The sequence below is a fragment of the Haemaphysalis longicornis genome, unplaced genomic scaffold (assembly GCF_048455015.1).
Source record: "Haemaphysalis longicornis isolate Haplotype H1 unplaced genomic scaffold, Haemaphysalis longicornis Haplotype H1 scaffold_5, whole genome shotgun sequence".
Lineage (NCBI taxonomy): Eukaryota > Metazoa > Arthropoda > Arachnida > Ixodida > Ixodidae > Haemaphysalis > Haemaphysalis longicornis.
In genome coordinates this window covers 175,158,062-175,177,617 of record NW_027526385.1, presented here as the reverse complement: position 1 = coordinate 175,177,617, position 19,556 = coordinate 175,158,062, and the positions used below count along the sequence as shown (strand labels likewise).

General features: G+C 45.2%; 1 protein-coding gene across 1 annotated transcript in view; it reads right to left on the bottom strand.

Annotated features, from left to right (window-relative positions):
* Nucleotides 1-1,704: 1,704 nt before the first annotated feature.
* LOC144139512 (carboxypeptidase inhibitor SmCI-like) overlaps nt 1,705-19,556 on the bottom strand; it is a 34,985-nt gene continuing 17,133 nt past the window's right edge. Inside the window, exons 3-7 of the mRNA XM_077671830.1 lie at nt 18,878-19,051; nt 7,766-7,948; nt 5,602-5,784; nt 4,106-4,270; nt 1,705-1,839 (exon numbers count right to left, since the gene is read on the bottom strand). Coding sequence (XP_077527956.1) covers nt 1,799-1,839; nt 4,106-4,270; nt 5,602-5,784; nt 7,766-7,948; nt 18,878-19,051 — 746 coding nt within the window. The 3' untranslated portion in view covers nt 1,705-1,798. The remainder of the gene's footprint in view (nt 1,840-4,105; nt 4,271-5,601; nt 5,785-7,765; nt 7,949-18,877; nt 19,052-19,556) is intronic.

The following is a 19,556-nucleotide window of genomic DNA, read 5'->3' as shown; positions in this document are numbered from 1 at the left end:
ATCGTTATGGTTTAAGGTGTTCTAAGTGGTGCTCTTTTATTTTGCTCGCTGTCTCTTTAAATTCCGTGAGCAGGCATTCCTCTATGTGTAAAAGTTCTAGACAGAACCGAAAATAAAAATGTAATCGGTCACCACTGGGTACTGAACCGTTTTTCGACTGCTTTGCACGTGAGAATCAAAAATGCGCCCCTGCGTGATGAAGCCAGCAAGCATGTACGTACCAAACACTCTTCTGAACGCAAACACAGGGTCATGAAATACTATGATTTAATTTTCATTCATGAAGACCACATCACTCTCATTCATCAACATCGCTTTTCTGAAGTGTCTATGAGCGTTTTGAACCAGGTTTAGACGATTCACCTCCAGTAATTGGCAGTAAGAAAGCGTTAAGAAAGCCTGGTGTTCCTAAATGCCGCTTGAATGTTCCCAACAAAGACACCAAACTTCGCGCATTTAATACTGTAATCAGACCAACCCAAGAATACTTTTCTATAGTATAGCCCCCTCGCCCAGAAATCTTTACTGATATGCTCGCACCCGTCCAAACCAAGGCGGCACGGTTTATTTTTCATAGTACTCTCGTTATTAATGTGTGTCAGCCATTAGACAAAGTTTAAATCTCTCACCACTTGCGATACGGAAAAACGTTTTCGGGATATTTTTCTTCCACAGATTATACCACAGTGATTTCCCCATGCTATTCAACCTTCATTAACCCTGATACCTAAATTTCTACGCCTATCGATCATGATCGCAAGTGAGAATCTATTGATTGATTGATTGATTGATTGATTGATTGATTGATTGATTGATTGATTGATTGATTGATTGATTGATTGATTGATTGATTGATTGATTGATTGATTGATTGATTGATTGATTGATTGATTGATTGATTGTAGGGTTTAACGTGCCGACGCAACGCAGGTGGTGGGGCGCACCGTAGTGGAAGGCTTCGGATAAATTTTGACCACCTGGGGATCTTTAAAGTGTGCCAAAATCTCGTTCCCATCGGCGTTTTTGCTTTTCGGCTCCATCAAAGAAGCGGCCGCCGGCGTCCTCGTGCTCATCAGCACAACGCCTTAGCCACTGAGCCACCGGAACGGGTACAAGATAGAATTTAGGTTTTCTCACAAAATGAAACACCAATATTCTCCCTTTGTTTTGTCGATAAACAAGGGGAGGTATCTGCCCGCTAGCTAGGTCGCCCACACAAAATATTCAATTTATGAAACTGCTTTACCCGCTTTTACTGGAACTGATAAACAATCACACCCATTGCAATCTTTGCTTGTGTATAAACGATAAGTACTGCTTTACCCGTTGTACCTGCTCTGCAAAGCTTTGTCGCGGTTTTTTCTCGGTATATTTTTGATGTCTCTGTAAATTACTTTCTTATCCTCTGCATAATTGATTTTTTTATAAGATATCTATTAGTATTACCGAAACCCCCTGATGTAATGTCCTTTGGGTGCATAAGGTAAATAAATAAATGAATACAAAAATAAATAAACAACTAAATACTTACATCAATAAAAAAATAATTAATAAATCTGGACACGCATCAGTTATTTGGCGTTTGCATGGCTTTCTGATATGACGGCAGCTGTTTACCCAACAAATGAGACGGAACAAATTCTTGAGGTTTCTCAATAAGAATCGAAATACAAAACGACGTTTTGAAGTTCCACGGAACACCATGTAGCTTGCGTGCTGCTTTATTGGCCTGATGTAACATACACAGCCATTGAATTTGATTGTTCCCAATAGAAGTTAAGCACGGTTGCACTCAGGATCACTCCAAGTCAACATAGCTCGAGTCAGCAACATAGGGGGCTGTAAAAAAATGGAATTATACCAACGCTGTTTAATTATAAGACATCACCTCAAAAGTAGCAAACTACTCGCACTGACGGAAGTGCCAAGAAAACCTTTAAAACCCTAGCTTCAGAACTTCAAGAAACTTATTCAAAAAGAGCCATACCAAGCAAGGAATTCCAGGGTAAGCAGTTTTTCGCAATACCGCAATCAGTGTACCGTCAATTCATAAAAATAATAGTAGCGCTAAAATTTTCTTTTTATTTTTGCGTGTATACGCAGCCTTTATTGCAATATCTGACATCACTTTCTGCACTAAAAATACTATCAAAGCCACTTTGCGCTCTTAAGTGTCATAAAAAGTGTCATAAAACCAGCAGCCCTAAAAACGTAAGAATGTAAAGTCAGAAAGCTCTGAACTATGCATACTTGCTGTGAAAGTAAAGTGCAAATGAGAAGTTTCCTTCACTAAAACAGCGTCTGCAATGCGATAGGCCCTGGAATACACTGTTGTAAACAACCCCACTCTGAGAATGAGGTCCAGACAACGGTGGGCCTCTTTCCCACCGTACCAAAACGTGCCCAGGAGCGAGGTTAGTACACGATTTCTCTGTTTTTTTCGTGCCTGAAAGAGCTGCTAACGATTTGTTATTGTTCGGAAAGAACACGGCCGCCGCTTCTGGCACCCTTTCTAAGTTTCTACGTTAGGTTTGTTGCGGGTATCTGTTGTAGAGCTATCAAATAGAGGCTCTAACGTCCTCGTAGTATTGCTAATAAAGTGATGCGTCTATATTGCTTGTGTTACCTCACAAAAGGGCTCAAAGAGGCTCAGAATTGGAAGAACTTTGGAAAGCGATTGAATATTTTAGAAAGCTTTTATTCCATGAGCGCACACTAGCAACGTTAGGCTGGGGTACCTCTTGTTTGCATTACCCGTGCACCCAGCATAATTCGTGACCAGTTCCTGAGAGTGTTTGAAATGTCGCAAGGAATGCACCTAGTTCTAAACTTCGATTTCAGAAGTGAGAAGACATACTGATTATCAATAGTCATTAAACTATTTCAAGAAAACTTCGTGCAGAGTATGTGTAGTTTTCAAACGAGCGTGTTGAGTCGAGCACGTGAATTCAATTCGGTAAGGGCTGCTACTCTCGGCCATAGAAGGTTCGAAAACGTTCATGATATGAGTCAGTTGTAGCCTCTGCGAAGCCATCTTCCTTTTCCGTTTCGCCACTAAAGGCACATCCGCTGACGCAAATGTAAGAGTAGTTTTGAAGAGCAATACAAAAAAATATACCGTGCCATAAACTCCCAAACATGAAGCTGCTTGAAACCGTCGTCCATGAGAAGTTTTTGGCATTCACTGACATAATAATCTAGCAACATAACAAATCTTTGTTCATAATTTCAGAGGCCAGTCAAAACTGCAATCGGCCGAATGGGTTTTTTCTTGTTGTTTAGTCCTAACAACGAAGGAGAAAACTTACGGGAGCTAACGATAGGTAATGCATAACAGGCAATACAAATAAAGGTAAGACCGCTTTTTCAATTTAGAAGGTTTTTTTTTCTACGCCCATTTGAGAACGTAAAGAACTGTACATAATCATACGCTACTTTAGGAACGAGGTACAATGATGCAATACCAGGGTCCCTCTATGCTATAAATCGACTGGGCAGATTACGTGACTTAGATTCGTGTTGTGCTTCCTTGTGCCGCTTATATCACAGCTAAATATCCCGGAACAAGTCCGCTATGACGTTTAGCTGGCATGGCGTACTTGGTCATATCAGTTTCGGCAATGGCCTCATTTCGCGGCGTCACAGCTTTACAAGTGCGCAAGACCTTTAACTGAAACATTAAAACCTTTTCATACTGAAATCGCTGAAACACCATACTAACCTTGTTAATAAACATCTGTTATCAAAAACAAATAAGATGTGATTTTATGCGCGGAATGGGGGAGTGCAAAACACCTCGAATAAAAACAGCTATCGTATCAAATTCTTTGTTAAAACGAAGGTTTTCTGTAGATTGTCATAACCGATCTCAGAATTTTTGAAAAGCGGCAACGCCTTATTGGCATGCCGGCTTGGCTGCCAATATTTAAAGAGAAAATTCATACATAAGGGCCAAAATAATTGCTGCTTTGCTGCTGTGTCACTTCAGACTGCCTTCGACGAGAAGGCGCGTAGTTCTCTATGATGGACCGTGGAGGAGTCCAGAAATACCTTCCTGGACATCCACGTTCAGATTCGTAGGGTGGCGTGCGCCATCAGTACTCACCCATGCAGGCGTTCTCGCATTCAGCAAGTGAGTGGAACTGGCCCGGAAACCAGTAGTAGGCGGAGTGGCGGCAGGTGTCCGTGTTGATGTCATACCACCATCGTTTGTGCCTTACCAACCGCTGTTTACCACCAAGCCCAGGGGTGCACTTGTACTTGGAAAACTCTGTAGCATAGAAGGAACAGGCAAAACGCGCCAAATAGTACTACTGTTTCTCTAGTACTATACGAGACGTTACACGTGGTCTCACACGGCAGGTATGAAGATGGTCCTCTACAAATTGAGAAAGAGAAAAAAGTCATGCACCCCTCTGTTTAACGACGACGATGGTTGAACGCGAAGCTTTCTTATGATAAATTCTTTGGTTGGCCAATCCTACACTGCGAGTATATGCTAGTCTGGAGATACGCACCACTTTTCTAGAATACCCACAGCAACTGTCGGGTGTGCTCTCCGTACGTGTCCTAGCTCGTGTCCTGTCTCCCAACGCGTGTCCTGTATCCCTTCTTTTCTAAGCCCATCGTTCTTGCGCTGTTTTCCATCATGCACTGCGTAGGCCGAGCGTTTGCGTTTGGTGTGTACCTGCTGCTTGGCATTGGCTTCGGCCATGCCGAAAAGGAGAAATCAAATATACGCTAGCTGGCTAAAGCGAGGGACCCAGGTTTTATTTCGGCTACGGAACGCGTCTTTTCCGTCCACTTCACCCACAATATTTCATCTTCATCGTCAGAGAAATTTGGCTTTCCTGCAGGGTGTATCGGCTTGCAACGGCATCAGTGAAGACACTAAATCTTATGTTTAATTATATTAACCGTAAAATAAGCGGAAACTAGTACAACCTAGTAAAAAAAAGGTTGGCGGAAAAAAATCCAGGAACGATTCCCAACGAAATATTAAGATTGCCATAAAAGCACCTTGGCGGGTAAACGTTGTTCGGGGGCGGTGTGAATATACAGTGGTTTTATTGCTAACGTATCTCTGCAACACTACCCCGTAAGAAAGGTAAACCCGCTAAGCATCATCGGAACCATCCCGGGTCAATCATGACCCGAGTTCGCACCGCGAAGCAAACATGACATTTGAAGCAACATACATTGCTACTCGCTCAATGGCCACTTGTGAGGTTAGCATGCCCACATTTTTCATCATTCCTCAGCAACTGTCTCTAACATACGTTTTGATAGGTCGCACAAAACACGGCTTTCACAAAGTCCACCTGTCATGGGGCTTAGTGCCGGTGTAAATTTTTGCTTGTCCCGCATTCCGGACGTCCTGAGTTCGAATTCCAGCAAAACTCAACTACTCCTGATATAATAAACACAAGGACATAGCCTTAATCCTTTGTCTTAGCAGCTATGTTGTGCGTGATATTTTCATAGGACCGATGCCACATCTCCTGCCTGTAGAGCCAATCAACACTTTCGCCACAAACGCCCAAAGCACGATAAGGAGCTGTGGTCAGAAGAAAAAGAGAAGAGGTTAAAACCACTCCTTACTTCCACAGGTAGTCCAGCACTCTTTGGCGGTTTTGAAGTAGTTGGCGTTTCCACCACAGCCAAAATGCACGAACCACTCGCACCTCCCGTGCTTTTTGTTGAAGCCGTAGACTTCATGCATACTCCTTCTTTTGCAGAGTTTTCCCGTTGATATAGGCAGAAAGCAGCGGCTTTTCAAGTGGTCTGTAAGGGAAGGGCAAGTGTTCAGGTTTTTGTAATAGGTCGCTGTTTCGAAACACAAAGAGATGCCATGTGATCATCCCTCAGTTATAAGAGGCACAGAAATTGGCCTTAAGAATGCATTTTTGCCACAACCATTACTCTTTCGGGAGCTTAAGAGCAGTCAAAGGGGAAAGACGGCTATATAAAAAAAACTTAAAAAAAACTAGTCGTCTTCTCAGACCGACGACGCTGGCGGAGGGTTGCGCCGTCGTTTATGCTTCTCTTGTAGTCGTGTATATTGCACTGTTTTTGGCATCATTAATATGAGCAAACTACCCCAAATTCACCTTATCTAAACGCGGCTAGAAAATACCTGCAGCTGCAGTTTTTGGCGGCCATGTCAATGATAAGTGCAGTTTCAAGTTGTTGAAAACGAAGCAGATTGAGGCTGCGTGCCATTTCTTGCTGTCTTTGTTTTCAAGAAGAAAGCGAAACTGCAATGTACACGATGACACAGCAAAGTACTCAGGTGGTCGCTTCTGTGGAATTCTCCCAATTGTACCTACATTTGTTTTAATTACAAAGTACCAATTCTTCGGTGTGAACAACAATAAAACCTAGCTATTTTCCCTTTAAAAATTACCTATGTTGCCGGTAAAGGTTGTCTGCAACGACTACATAAATACCCATGCTTACATACAGTATTTATTACTTGTAAGCAGGGCAGGATTTTAAGTTTGTCACTGGTGTCATTGATTTAAGGATAAAACTGCAAAGAGCGTTAGAGTACTCCTGAGAGCACAACAATATTTGAAGCGAAGTACTTACTACACTTGGTGGGATTAACTTACCTTCAACCAAGTGATTATGTCCTAAGCTGCGGTCAAACATGCGGAAATTCTTTTTCGGAAACACATGCGGACCAAAGCACATCTCAATAAAACACCCTTCTAGCACCCTTGATAGCTTGGCACAAGGGCCTCTCAGGTGAAGCATGAATAGTTTGCGTATATTGGTACTAGAAAAATACATGGTTACAAAGCGAGACTAACGCAAGAAATTTATGTGAGGGCACTGTAGGTCTTTCTTTCTGTTTGCCCCGTTTTGTAGCACTGGTCTTGATATCATTTTAAAGGCCATACACTTATTCTAAAAATTCAAAAAAAGTTGTTTGCCCGAAATTGCTACTTGCAATGACGGTTTTTCTTAACATGTACACATGCAAAATGCCATCTTTTTTATACAATGACGAGAAACGCACGTATCTGAGCAAATATAACACCATTGCCATTATTCAAAAAAATTTGTAGTAATACTACCAAGAAAAAATATAAAAGTCACAACGCTTGTCTTGTTGGGCAAAAAGCACTTAAGATAGTTTTTTAAATAATTATGCGCCGATTTGCGTTTCAAACTTTTATACCCTTGATATATATAGCAATGCACAAATTTATTTTTTTAACCTTTTCTACTGTTCATTCACTTGTCTAGTAGTTGCATCATAAATCTTTCTGTGCGTGGTTAATTCAGGGCTGATACGCCAGAGATTTGTTTTATTTTAGCCACATTTTGTCTTCAAAATACCCGGTTTATTATCTAATGACTGCCCGAAACGTTTTTAGCTGTACTGATGTTTAGCCATGATCCTAAGATTCTATACAAATGCATTTTATACCAAAGTGCCCGCTCGAACGTTTTGCTGTAATTTACTTTGATGTTAAGCAGAAGGCATGGTGGACCTATACTATGTGATATATAAATGGTAACCAACCAACAGAGGCATCACCCGTGTGTCTGTCTACTTGTGCAGTTAAAAATTGTTTAAAATGCTTGAAAAGCGGTAAAGGTATTCACGAACTGTAAATCAAAATTCCTAAACAGCTGTCATAAAAAGCCATTCTAGTTCTTCGCAAAGCTTTTACCGAGAAATGACCAATATGCAAAGCTTCCACAGTTTATGATATTTCCAGGCACGGGCAAAAAGCAAGATCCGATGTGATACCTTGGCAGATTTTCCAGCAGTCCTCCTCGATGTGAAAGTAGTTCCCATTGCCACCGCATCCATTGTGATGAAACAGTTCGCATGTCTGCTTCTGATAGTTAAACCGATAGGCACGGTGCGGGTGGTGGCTGTCGCACTTGCGACCTCTACTCAAGGGTAGCTTGCATGGGTTTTTCTCAAATTCTGCAACCAAAACAAGATAAGAAACTTTTCTTTCTCTCGTAAACTAGGAAAGTTATGCAAAATGAGTAGGCGCGAAGCCTTGTTTAAGCCCTCAATTGGTTTGCCGGCCACTAAGTAGCTGAACAGCAGTGCACAAAAACACACAGAGCTGTTCAAGAAAATCTTCTTTGGCAGGCTGTTACACAGTGCTTGTTCCGTGTTTTTCTCACTCTTCGCCTCTTTCGCGCTGCATTATATCATCCGCACCTACGTTTTGTGTATGCACAGTAAAGTGCATTCATTCTACAAGACTGTTTCACGGAAATCCTACATTTAGACGGGGTACAAAAAGCAAGAACTGACACGATGTATTGGCATGATGCCACCAGCTTTTTCAACTCTAAGTTTCTGCCAACAATACTTTTCTACTAATAGGGATAGGCGTGATAAGGGGCCTAAAACAAAAACGTAACATCTAGTGTAGCTTGTCAAGGTAGGTTGACCTTGAAGCACACAGAGAGAGAGAGAGAGAGAGAGAGAAACTCTTTATTAAAGAGAAAAATGCAGAGAGCTTTGCTGACATCAGTTCGCCGGCATGCTACTCTGCGGGGAAAGGAGGAGAGGGAAAAAGGTAGTAGGTGTGAAGAAAAGGAGAGTAGTAGTGAAAAAAAAATAAAATATGATCCTTCTTCAGGGTATTGAGTTCAAAAGCTCTTGAGATGGAGGAACGACTACAATTTCGTGGACACACCAATGTCCTGGAGGAATTCGAATAGCCCGGACAAGATTTTGCGCTGAGCGGAGGGAGAAGGCCATGGTCCAAGTATCAATCTTAATGTCAATGGTCCAGGGTGGAGGCGCTCAATTTTATGTTGTAAACGGCACCTTGAGTTGGCATAGGCAGAGCATTCCAGTAACATGTGTTCAACAGTTTCAAGTCAACCACAATTGTCGCAATATGGGCTTGATGTCTGGCCGATCCGATGTAGATAGGAATTTGTTAGTGCTGCATTAAGACGAAGTCTATGCAGCAACGTCTCAAAGTGGCGGGGTAGACGCTCTGGCAGCCGCATTCTGACATATGGGTCTATGGAATGTAAAAAGCCGTAATGATGCTGCTGCAAGGACCATAAGCGGTTCCTTTCCGACAGAGCTAGTGCGTTCGTCATTGTGGCAGCATCATGCTTCGTGAAGAAAATCTTCTTTCTTTTTCTCATTTGTAGGCCCCTGCGGGCAGCATCGTCCGCTTTCCCGTTTCCCATGATGCCGCTGTGGCCTGGAAGCCACTGGAAGGTAACGCGATGTCCAGCGACGTATGCCAGATGGTGCAATTACGTTACGTCACGCTGGACATCTTCGTGAAAGCTGAAACAGCTAGCGCGTTGTAAACTTTGAAGTGCTGCCCTCGAATCAGAGAAAACGGTCCAACATGTCGGCGGCTGGCGCAGAATATATCGAAGTGCTTCTTTAATCCCGTAAGAGCTCCGCCGACGCAGGCGAAGTCGGTCGCTCAAGCCGATATGAAAATGATTTTTTACTTGATGGAATGAAAATTCCCGAAGAGCTGCACTGAGGTGTTGCTGATCCATCGGTATAAATGTGAGTAGTTGCCGAGTAAAATCTGTTAATGTGTGCAAGCGTCATCTGCAGCAGGCCAATTTGAGGTATATGTTTTTTAGAATCAATTCCGGGTATGAATGATTTTATCCGGACAGGCGTCAGATTCCAGGGCGGGAAGTTCCGTGGCATGGTCGGCGGTGCTTGAGTTGGAATTGGGGCATTAATACTTTTTATTGTTTCACCAAAGCTAGAATTCGGATTTTGAACCGCAATACGGGACAGGAAATGGGTTCGTGCATGTACCCTATGCCTCAAATGAACGCGGAGCATTTCTTGGAGCCGTAGCACGTCCTAGGGGAGGCAACCTGCTTCAGCAGTTGTCCCAGAACATGACGAGCCTTTTGGAACTCCGAGGCATTTTCTGAGGCAGTTAGTCCTCGCCGTCTCCAGCTGTCTTTTGCTTGTAGGTGTCAGTTGCTGCAGGACAGGAAGGCTATGGCGCAACAGGCCCTACACATACGACTTGAAGAGCATAACCATGGAGGGGCAATCGCTACCCCAGTGGCTGCCAGCAACATACCCAATAATTTGCGATGCTGCTGATATTCGCTTCTGTAGCCTCTGCACTTCAGGGGCCCAGGAGAGGTTTCTGTCTAAGAGAATACCACGATATCTTTGGGTCCGTCTGTAGACCTTGAAGCACGCAACACAAAACTAGGATGGGGTATTTAACATTGTGTGCGCCTATTACAAGCGTATTCGTCCAAACCAACTTTAAAGCTTTTAAGTCATCAGAAAAGCTGGGGTTTATTTAGCAGTTGCTATCTCTGATGTGCTGGGTGGTAAAACCCAAAGATTAACGTCGCGAGGATGCAAAACGAATCTTCTGTGAACGTTTGCTTACTTTTATCCTTCTTCCAAAACGATGTACCAGGAAGCCTTTATCGGGCAGATTTATAACTAAACGCCACACATGCATTCTGCACTCTGCGATGCCTACAATGCACTGTGAAGTGAGCTAAATTACCACGCTCGAAAATGTAGGGGATGCATATACAAAGACAATTGGAAAAGCACTATGCGAAAACGATGACGAAGCTAGTAAACACAAGACCATTGCTTCGCCTTCGCTTTTGCATGGCGCTTTTCCAATTATAAACGTATACCAACGCACCCAGCTGGCAGTTCTAACACACACAAGCAACGCACCCGATGTCGGAATAATTTTCGTGCACCAGATGGAGCGTTAGGCAGCCTGTTAATCACAATAGACTCGTTAACTTACTCAATTTTAAATATTGGTTATGTCTTCACCGCATTTCTTCAAGATAAACACAACTGTTAAAGGGACACTGAAGTGATATGTAAACATTGCGGGATTACTAGCGCAAATTGTAGTCCGGAGTCCCCAGGCCATGTTTCGATCACTCTAGGCGCGTTTACGCAATTTTATTTAGTAGAAAAACTAATTCGAAAATGCTGTCCTCCTCTCTTTACGCTCGCCCATTTTCTGTGGCGTTTTCGTGTGACGTCAGGAGGGGATTAGCTGGCAATTGGCTGCGCCACGGCTGCGCTACTGCACGGCTCCCCGGCCGACAGAGTCAGTCGGCCCAGCGTTTCGTCCGCCGGCCGCCGGCAGGTCGTCGCAATCAAGGAGGTTAAAAAAAAATTGCTTAGTGGCAATTCGTTCGCTTTGTTGAAACGAAGCCAGGACACGTTTGTGAATGGAAGAATGTGCCTTTCTTTACTTGGTTTGTTTGTACACTGTATCTAGCTCCAAGTCAAGTTCGCTTCACACAAGTGCTGCACAAGCGCACATGCGACGCTTCGCTGACTGGTACGCCAGTAGGAAAATATAAGGCCTCTCGAAGGCGGGAGAAGAGTCAGCGAAGTCAATATAGGTACTAAGGAAATAAAATCAACTGATATTTTTACCGTACAGCGTAAAACTAGGGCGCGGGAAGCACTTTTTTGCGCTGGGCGAACAAGCACAGCGGTCAGCAGCACGACTACGCATCTGCGAACGCTTTTCCGTCTAGGGAATGCAATTGCTAGACGTGAGCTACTGTGGAAACTCGGGCGACGCTTACTGCACGATCGCAGTACAACAAATAGTCACCTAAGCTGCTTGAAATGCCAAAACTAAATAAAAGTGTAAACCGGTTGTACAATATATACCCTATATTAGCAATGCCTTCTCGTCCCGCTCCGTGGCTCAGTAGTCTGGGGTGCTGGGTATGTCACTGCAAATGTTTTGCAAGTCACGAGTTCGAATCCCCGCGGGTACGTGCTCTTTTTTTTGTAAGTTAACTTTTTTGTTTTCCGCCGATGTTTTCTATATTGAGTTCACCTTTTTTTGGGCCGCAACGTTCATGGCTACACGAACTAGTTCACAAAACACGCGCAGGCTGGCACATGCATGGCGCGCTAGCGAGTTCTCGTTGGCGTGCTGTTGCCATAGCACCGACTGCTTGCAGGCAGTGGGCACAGGCCAGAATGAACAGACCCTTGGCCTGGTGCGAACACGCTTTTTAAGATACAGGCATGAGGGAGGCAAGCTCCAATTATGGGGGGAAAGCGCATGACATTTGGGCGTCTACGGCTACGCGGAGGGCGTTCATGCACTGCGTAGGTTTCGGCTAGTGAATGCTACGATTCCAAGCCGTCCTAGGAGGCTTATCTTTATGCATTTTTACAGCTGACAACATGGCAGAAGCGCGGTACGATGATTACTGAGTCATTGAGAATGCCCATCCAACAACGCCAGCGGTTGTGTTTTACAGAACCGAAACCGAAACCGAAACTTGTTTGGTTGCTCACCTTGGGCATCGTCCAATCACGGTGCCCGCTCCTCCTAACGTCACAGCTTTAGTTGGTGCGGCCGCCGCAAACCGCGCATGGTAGTTTTTCTTCTTTCGCGCTTTGTAAAATAATTACCGATTTGTCAATCGTAAAAACGATGAAAAGTGTGCTAATTTGAGCCAGTCTACACAGTGCAAGCAAAAACGGGAGCTTGACAAATTCACTTCAGTGTCCCTTTAAGAAACGCAACTGCTTCTGCAGCAAGACAGTTTTACTTCTCAGGTTGTTGTATAGGCTAAATTTGACTCCGTTTTAAAACCTGATAAGGTGAAAGCAGATATTGTGGCAGAAACCAGAAACGTCATATGGAACATGAATACACAAATTTTGAAAATCTCAGAATACTTGCTTTATGACTATAGTTCCGGGTGTCGTGTATAAGTTCAGCTACGAGAAAATGATAGGTATTTTCAGCCGCCCCCGGAGAATTACCCGGAACCGCAAAAAAAGTGATAAAGATACGGTTTTTTTTTTCAGTTTTTCTGCTCAGAAGTGGTATTACTATGTAATGCTAACACACGTATAGAATTTTGACTTCAACGTACGTGGAATTTATGTTGCTCTATCAATTCGTTGCTTAAATAATGGTTGCTATGTCAATTCTGTTTCATGAAGCATGCTTGTGAGCCCAAGAAAAAGTGTACATTACGCCGAAAACCTTCAACGATATCCCACAGTTCTACAGAATCTGAAAACCTAATACAAGAAACAGCGCACAAGATATTTCTCCAAGATGAAAGCAGGGTTTTGGGAAGAGCGCTCGCGAGCATGATGTAGCTATATAAGAAACATGTTTCTCCAAGACTTGTTTGAGAAATACCCAGCTTTCGTTCTTTCCTAACTTCAAGAGGACGACGTAGGGGAACCTACATCGTTTCGAGCCCCTTAGGAAATGATCCAGATCTGTATACGCCTTCGGCTGTTTCCATAGCACAGTTAAGCAAGGAAAAATGTTTGTTTTAGTAATTATGTACAGTCGTTGCACAGTGATTTAGTATTGTAAACAACACGTGCGCTTTTGATCAGCCCCAGCCACCATTCTCTGTGTTACTGGGACAGACTATTGTGGACAACCTGTGCTTGTTGCCACTATTTCTTTGGAGGGTTGAGGGAAGGCTTGGCGAACTGCGGTCGGTAAGCCGCCCACCGAGCCTACATCGTACCGGCCGGTTTCCCTCACGTCTACAGCGGGGAAGCTAATGGAGAGCACGGTCCTGGCCCGCCTCCAGTGGATTGCTGATCGTAGGGGCGTTTTCCAGGAGCAGCAAAGCGACTTCAGGCGCCACCGCGACATGGCGGACTCCCTGGTAGATGTGGTGTCTATGCTGGAGCATGCCTGCCATGACAAGGAGGGGGCCTTCTTGCTCCTGCTGGACATGAAGTCGGCCTTCGACTTCGTCTCGAACACGGCGATCCTGGATGCTCTTGACAGCATGGGCGTTGTGGGGCACCTCCGGAGTTACGTGAGTGCGGTCCTGGCCAACCCGACCCTTCGCGGCAAGGTTGGCCGAGCAACGAGCAGCCCACGAGACGTCAGCTCTAGGTTCCGCAGGGGAGTGTGTTTATCCATTTCCTTTTCAACCGCATCCCCTCTCCACTCCCGGACTGAATCCCGGCTGGGCTGGCGTTTCCAGTGGGGATGGCAGTCTATGCTGACGACATCGCCATCTGGGCACACGGACCAACGAGACTACTCTTCAATGTGAAGGAGTGCCTCCATGGGGGGCGGTGGGCAATCGCCGCCTTACTGACAAGCCGTGGCCTGCAGCTGCCCGTGTCGAAAACGCACGTCTTGGTCTTCCACCCGGGGGGCTGCAGGGCACCCAAGGTGACATCACCACTGACCTTGAACGGCCAGTCTCTTTCGTGGTGCACCAGGGCCACGTATCTGGGGCTCCTGGTCGACCGCCAGTTGTCCTGGCTACCTGCGGTGAAGGCGCTCCAGCAACGCACAACGAGGGTCCCCCAGGGCGTGAGGAGGTTGATCTCGTGTGGTAAGGACTCACTCATACCGTGACCCTGCGAATGTTCCAGGGGATGGCGTCGTCCGCCATCATCTACGCTCTGCCTCTGGTGCAATTCAAGCCGTGGAGGTGGGAGGCGCTGGGGGTGTATCAGCGCCGGGCTATCCCCCTTTGCCTGGGCCTTCCGATTACATCCCCGGTGGTGGCGACATACTCGAAGGCAGGCTCCTGGCCTATCCAAATGCGGGCCCTGCAGGTGAGGCTCAACCATATCCACCGCCTGCAGGGCACACTGGACGGCGCGGCACTCATCCAGCGCTACTGCAGCCGGCCCAGCTCTCGCATAGGCATGCTGCTCAGTACCTACGAGAACCATATCGCGCTGCCGCAACGCCTCCGCCTAGATCCACCACCACCAGGCACGGGGCAGGCTTTACGCATCACCACCACATTGCCAGGGTCCGTAGAAAGAGGTCCACTCCACCCAAGGCCACCCACCAAAAGGTGGCCTTCCTGCTGCAGGACGACGCTGCCGGACTTCTGCAGGTGTACACGGATGGCACCGTGCAACAGTCGACGGGCAGAACCGGAGCTACCTGCACGGCCCTGGAACGTGGGACCAGCCAGGTGTGCAGCCTTCCCTTCCCAGCCTCATCCACCCACGCAGAGCTGGCTGGACTCCACTTGGCCGCGGACCTTTTAGAGCAGGGACCTATGTCCAAGGGGGGCCATCATCCTGACTGACTCCCAGTCTGCCCTCCTCCGTCTAAGAGCTGCCAATGAGCCAGCCAGGTCCAGCATCTACATAGAGCGGTCGCTAGCGGCCATGCTTCATGGCCGTCACACGTGGGAATCACACGTGGGAATCATGGGCAACGAGGTTGCAGATGCCCTGGCCAAGGGTGCTGCTCGCCAGGCAAGGGAACCAGCCTCTCAGTATGTGATGTCATTCGACGCTGCAAGGACTATCCTGGCCCGATTGGTGGAGGCCCTGCATCAAGGTGCTCGAGTGGTCAGTGGTCAGGCCCCATGGGTCCTGCCCGGACGCATGAGCAGAAACGCCCGGTCGCTCCTGCTTGGGCTGCAGCTGAATTGCTGCAACGTCGGAGCCCGCATGCACCACCAGGGCCGCCTGGCGTCCCCTGCCTGCACCGACTACCCAGAGCCAGAGACGCTCGAGCACTTACTGTGCTCTTGCCGCTAGCACGACACCGCATGTGAGGAACTCCGGGCTGCACTCCAGCGATTCGGTGCACCAAGCCACAAGCTGGAAGACTTTCTGCTCCCCACGGGATGGGACGCCTTACGACAGGAGGTCTTCCAGCACCTCCTTAACTTCCTGGTTGTGACAGGACTGATGCAGCATTTGCAGCCGTTGAGCCTCGGATGAGATGAACGCGACATAGACTGTGCCCCACTCTTTCCTTCTTTCCTCTTTCTCTCTCGCTATCCTTTGGAACCCCCCTTCCCTTCCCTGGACTGGGTTTTATGGGGGTGAACGCCCCGATGAGTTGAACAATATCCCCAGTTCTTTTCTCTTCCCTGCTTTCTTAATAAATCACCACCACCACCACCGCTCCTTTATTATTGGGGAACGGCACACATTTGTGTTTCTAAGGGCCAACGCCTGTGGGTCATGAAAGCGGGCTTTATTTAAACGAAAAACGACGACAGGATACTAGAGCGACATTTGCAAAACAATTAAAGTGAAAAGTTGAGAAATGTGTTATTGCGTGTTTAAACAATTTTTTGACTGGCGTGGTACACATACGCTGTAACACCATAACACCTAAGAATGTCGTGAATAGGGGTTACATCTTGAACCGTATGTTAATATATATTGACGTATGTATGTATGCATGCATGTATGTTTGTAGGCATGCATATATGTATGTATGTATGTATGTATGTATTCATGTATGTATGTATACATGCATGTATGCAAGTATGTATGTATGTATGTATGTATGTATGCATGTATGCATGCATGTATGTATGTATGTATGTATGTATGTATGTATGCATGCAACTATGTATGTATGTATGCATGAAACTATGTATTTATGTAAGAAAAAGAAAACTGATCAAGGTGGCTGCCTTGACTGTTGGTATATTTTCAGCAAAGCGGCGCTTGCCTCAAGGGAAAACGCACTCATCGCTGTCACGACTTGTATAAGGGTGGTTCCTTGGTAGAGAAACGGAGTAAGAAAGAGAAAGGGAGTGTAAAAACAGAATGAATTTGGGAGTGTGAGGATGGCGATAGTGAGAAGGAAGCAAGGGTGCATATTTTTAGCGGCGCAGCTGATGAGAGGAAAGTCAGGTTTCGTCCATTTTGCGTGAAAATCATGGAGAGAGAGTGTGCGAAGGTGTTTGTTTTCATGCCACGTGGCGTAGAGCAAGTCTCCCGGGAATGCCGCATGCCGAACACGTGGTACGGGAACGTTCTCATCAGGAGGTTTCTGTACCTCACAGGTCAGAAAAAGAGTATAACTAAGTAAAAAAACATACAACTGCGATTGCACATGTAACAAATAGGATTATTTCTGGAGAGGTTTGCTCCATAAATGTTGCTGTGTATTTGCGCAGTTATTTGAACCTTTTTTATTACCTTCCGCTACGGTGTTATCATAGTGTAGGTTTCGCTTGTAGACATAAAACTAGCCATTACCCTTTATCGGCACAAGGTTTCCCTTTGCTAAATAATGCTTGCAATAATAAACAAAGACGCCGGGGTATTTAGTTGTTACAGTAGTTTTGTATGTATAGAATTTGTACCTGCAGTTCTGTACACCGACTCTCTAGGCACACTTCACTCTATTCAAAAGGGCAAGGACCTGGTAACACAATGGTCTCGAAGATGAAGATTTTCTCTTCCGACGAGAAGACACTATCATTTTCAAGTGAATCCTTGGCCATTCAGGGATGGCGGTAATCAAACTGAATGAAAAAGGAGCCATCTTTTTCTCTGACACGGCTAGGGGAGTTTTCTTTGTCTGTCCATCAGCGTGCGACATAAAGTGCGACCACTATAAAACCACGCCAACCGCACCTCGCATTGGCGTACCTCTCTTGGCACGCCTTCTTCAAGATTCACAGCCCTAGCAATTCTCATCCTCCTCCAAATTCAAACTTATGCCCTCATATCTTGGGCGCTCCTCGTTCTGTACAACCACGGGAAGCGCCCTAATTTCACTCCCTCTACGGCAAAATTTAAATCAGCATGGTGAGAAAATGCCCTCTTGGATCATTAAAACGATTTCTTTGTCCATATTAAAATGGTATCAATTTTATTGCAACCATCAAAGAAATAATGAAGGCATTTAATAAACGTAAAGCAGGGATGACTCCGCTGCTACTTTCCAGTGATTTCATTATAGTGTCATGAAGTCTTGTTTGCGGGATTGGAGGCACCCAACCGAACCCACCTTAAAAAAACCTGACTGGGCGATTGTGGTCGGGGCTGTAGTTGTGTTTCATTTCATCACTCGATTGCTAAGGACAGTAACACACTGCTAGTTTTTAGCGCTGGCCGACATCAGTTGACCGTAGTGCGAACTTTGAACGTTTTGCACAATTTCTTGTATTTTTTGGTTCGGAATATCTTTTTCGGCAGTAATAAAGCGTAGTGAGTTACCAAAACGTTGTTCTGTCTACATAGACAATGTTGTATTTTGTCTACTTGGCCCATTTGCACAGTTCTTACACAATATTCAAATATTCACACATGCCTAGCCAAAATCTCCTTCACGGGAGTAGCACCTTGTTGTAATACTTCAAGCTACCACCTACGGGACACCTAAATTGTACTGTGAACAAATTTTGATGTTGCTACTATTGCTACAATGGCGGATGATATTGTCTTGTTGCTTCAGTCCAGAGAAGACCTGAAGAGAGGGCTTTAGAAACTGCTGATAAATCTCAGTGCAAATTGTTGAACTATCCTAGGAGGAAGTATAAAATAGACCTAAACAGGTATGTCATCGTTGTAGCAACTAATTTTCACTAGGCTGTTATTGAATGGTTTTGAATTAAAACAGGTGTTACGGAAGTGTTCCGCTATTTTGCCCCTTCCGTTCACGGCCAGTTAATCTAAACGGCGTTAATTCTAGAACGTTTACAAATTCACTGTGAACCTACTTATTGCGACATGTAAAGATAATTCAGCGTAACATTAAAATCGTTTTTTTTTGGGGATCATTCAAGACTTTTTAAGGTACCTACAGGAGGTTGAAAGTCACAGATGATTTGATAAAAATTGGCTACAATTTTTTTTTGCGTGGGAGCCCGACAGGTAGACGGACGGACATCCTCCACCCCGAGAGGGTAGCTATGTGCCGCTTCGCGATTAGCGCTTCATCAAATACACGCGGTGAGCACCAATATGCTTCAAAAGCAATATAAATAGAAATTCATGGCTTATCAATATAAATTCATGGCCTCCCACTTGTTTGCATATCTGGTGTGCACGCCTTCTCTATGAAGTCATCTTATTTTTTCTGTAAGGATTGTGCCATAGTACGCATTATTAGGTGCATCAGCGATAATGATACTGGCTAATACGTACTTCCGCAAGCTCTGTGACACTTTCCAAGCGTGGCAAAGCTGTTGGGGGTGTGATCGCATCCTCCGTCGTAGTAGAGCCGGCACCGTCGCATATATGCATCAAATCGGTACCGCACTCTCGGAAGTCTGCAGACACCGAACACCTCCGGCAGCTTGCATATGCCCATGTCCATACCTGCATGATCACATCAGAGCAATATTTTCGCCACGTGTGCACCTTGATGATGTTACAGCTGTCATTTAGCTCTGCGGTTTTAGTTACCCTCCGAAATCACTAAAACTCTTGGTAAGCAATAATATCATATCTGGTTTGTTTAACGATATCGCAACTGATTGCCTTATTCATATTTCAACTGTTGGAGCTTGGATATAGCATCTCCATCAGATAAAAAGCCGTCCAGGGCATTATTAAAGGAACCCCAGAAAACTTGAATAAAAGAAAAGGGAAACATCTTCAATTACAAGTTGGTAATTTGAATAATAACAAAAGACCCAAATATTCATAATCACACGTCATACCAGCAGTATGTGAAACAATTTCATAATGTCGCATTACCGTCTAATAATTATTCGTGGACTGAGTAAATGAAGTGCATGAAAAGGCGGCGGTCTTGCTTTTAAATCAATGGGAGCCTAAATGGTTTAAATGTACATTTCGACATTTATTCTTCTTTTTAAAA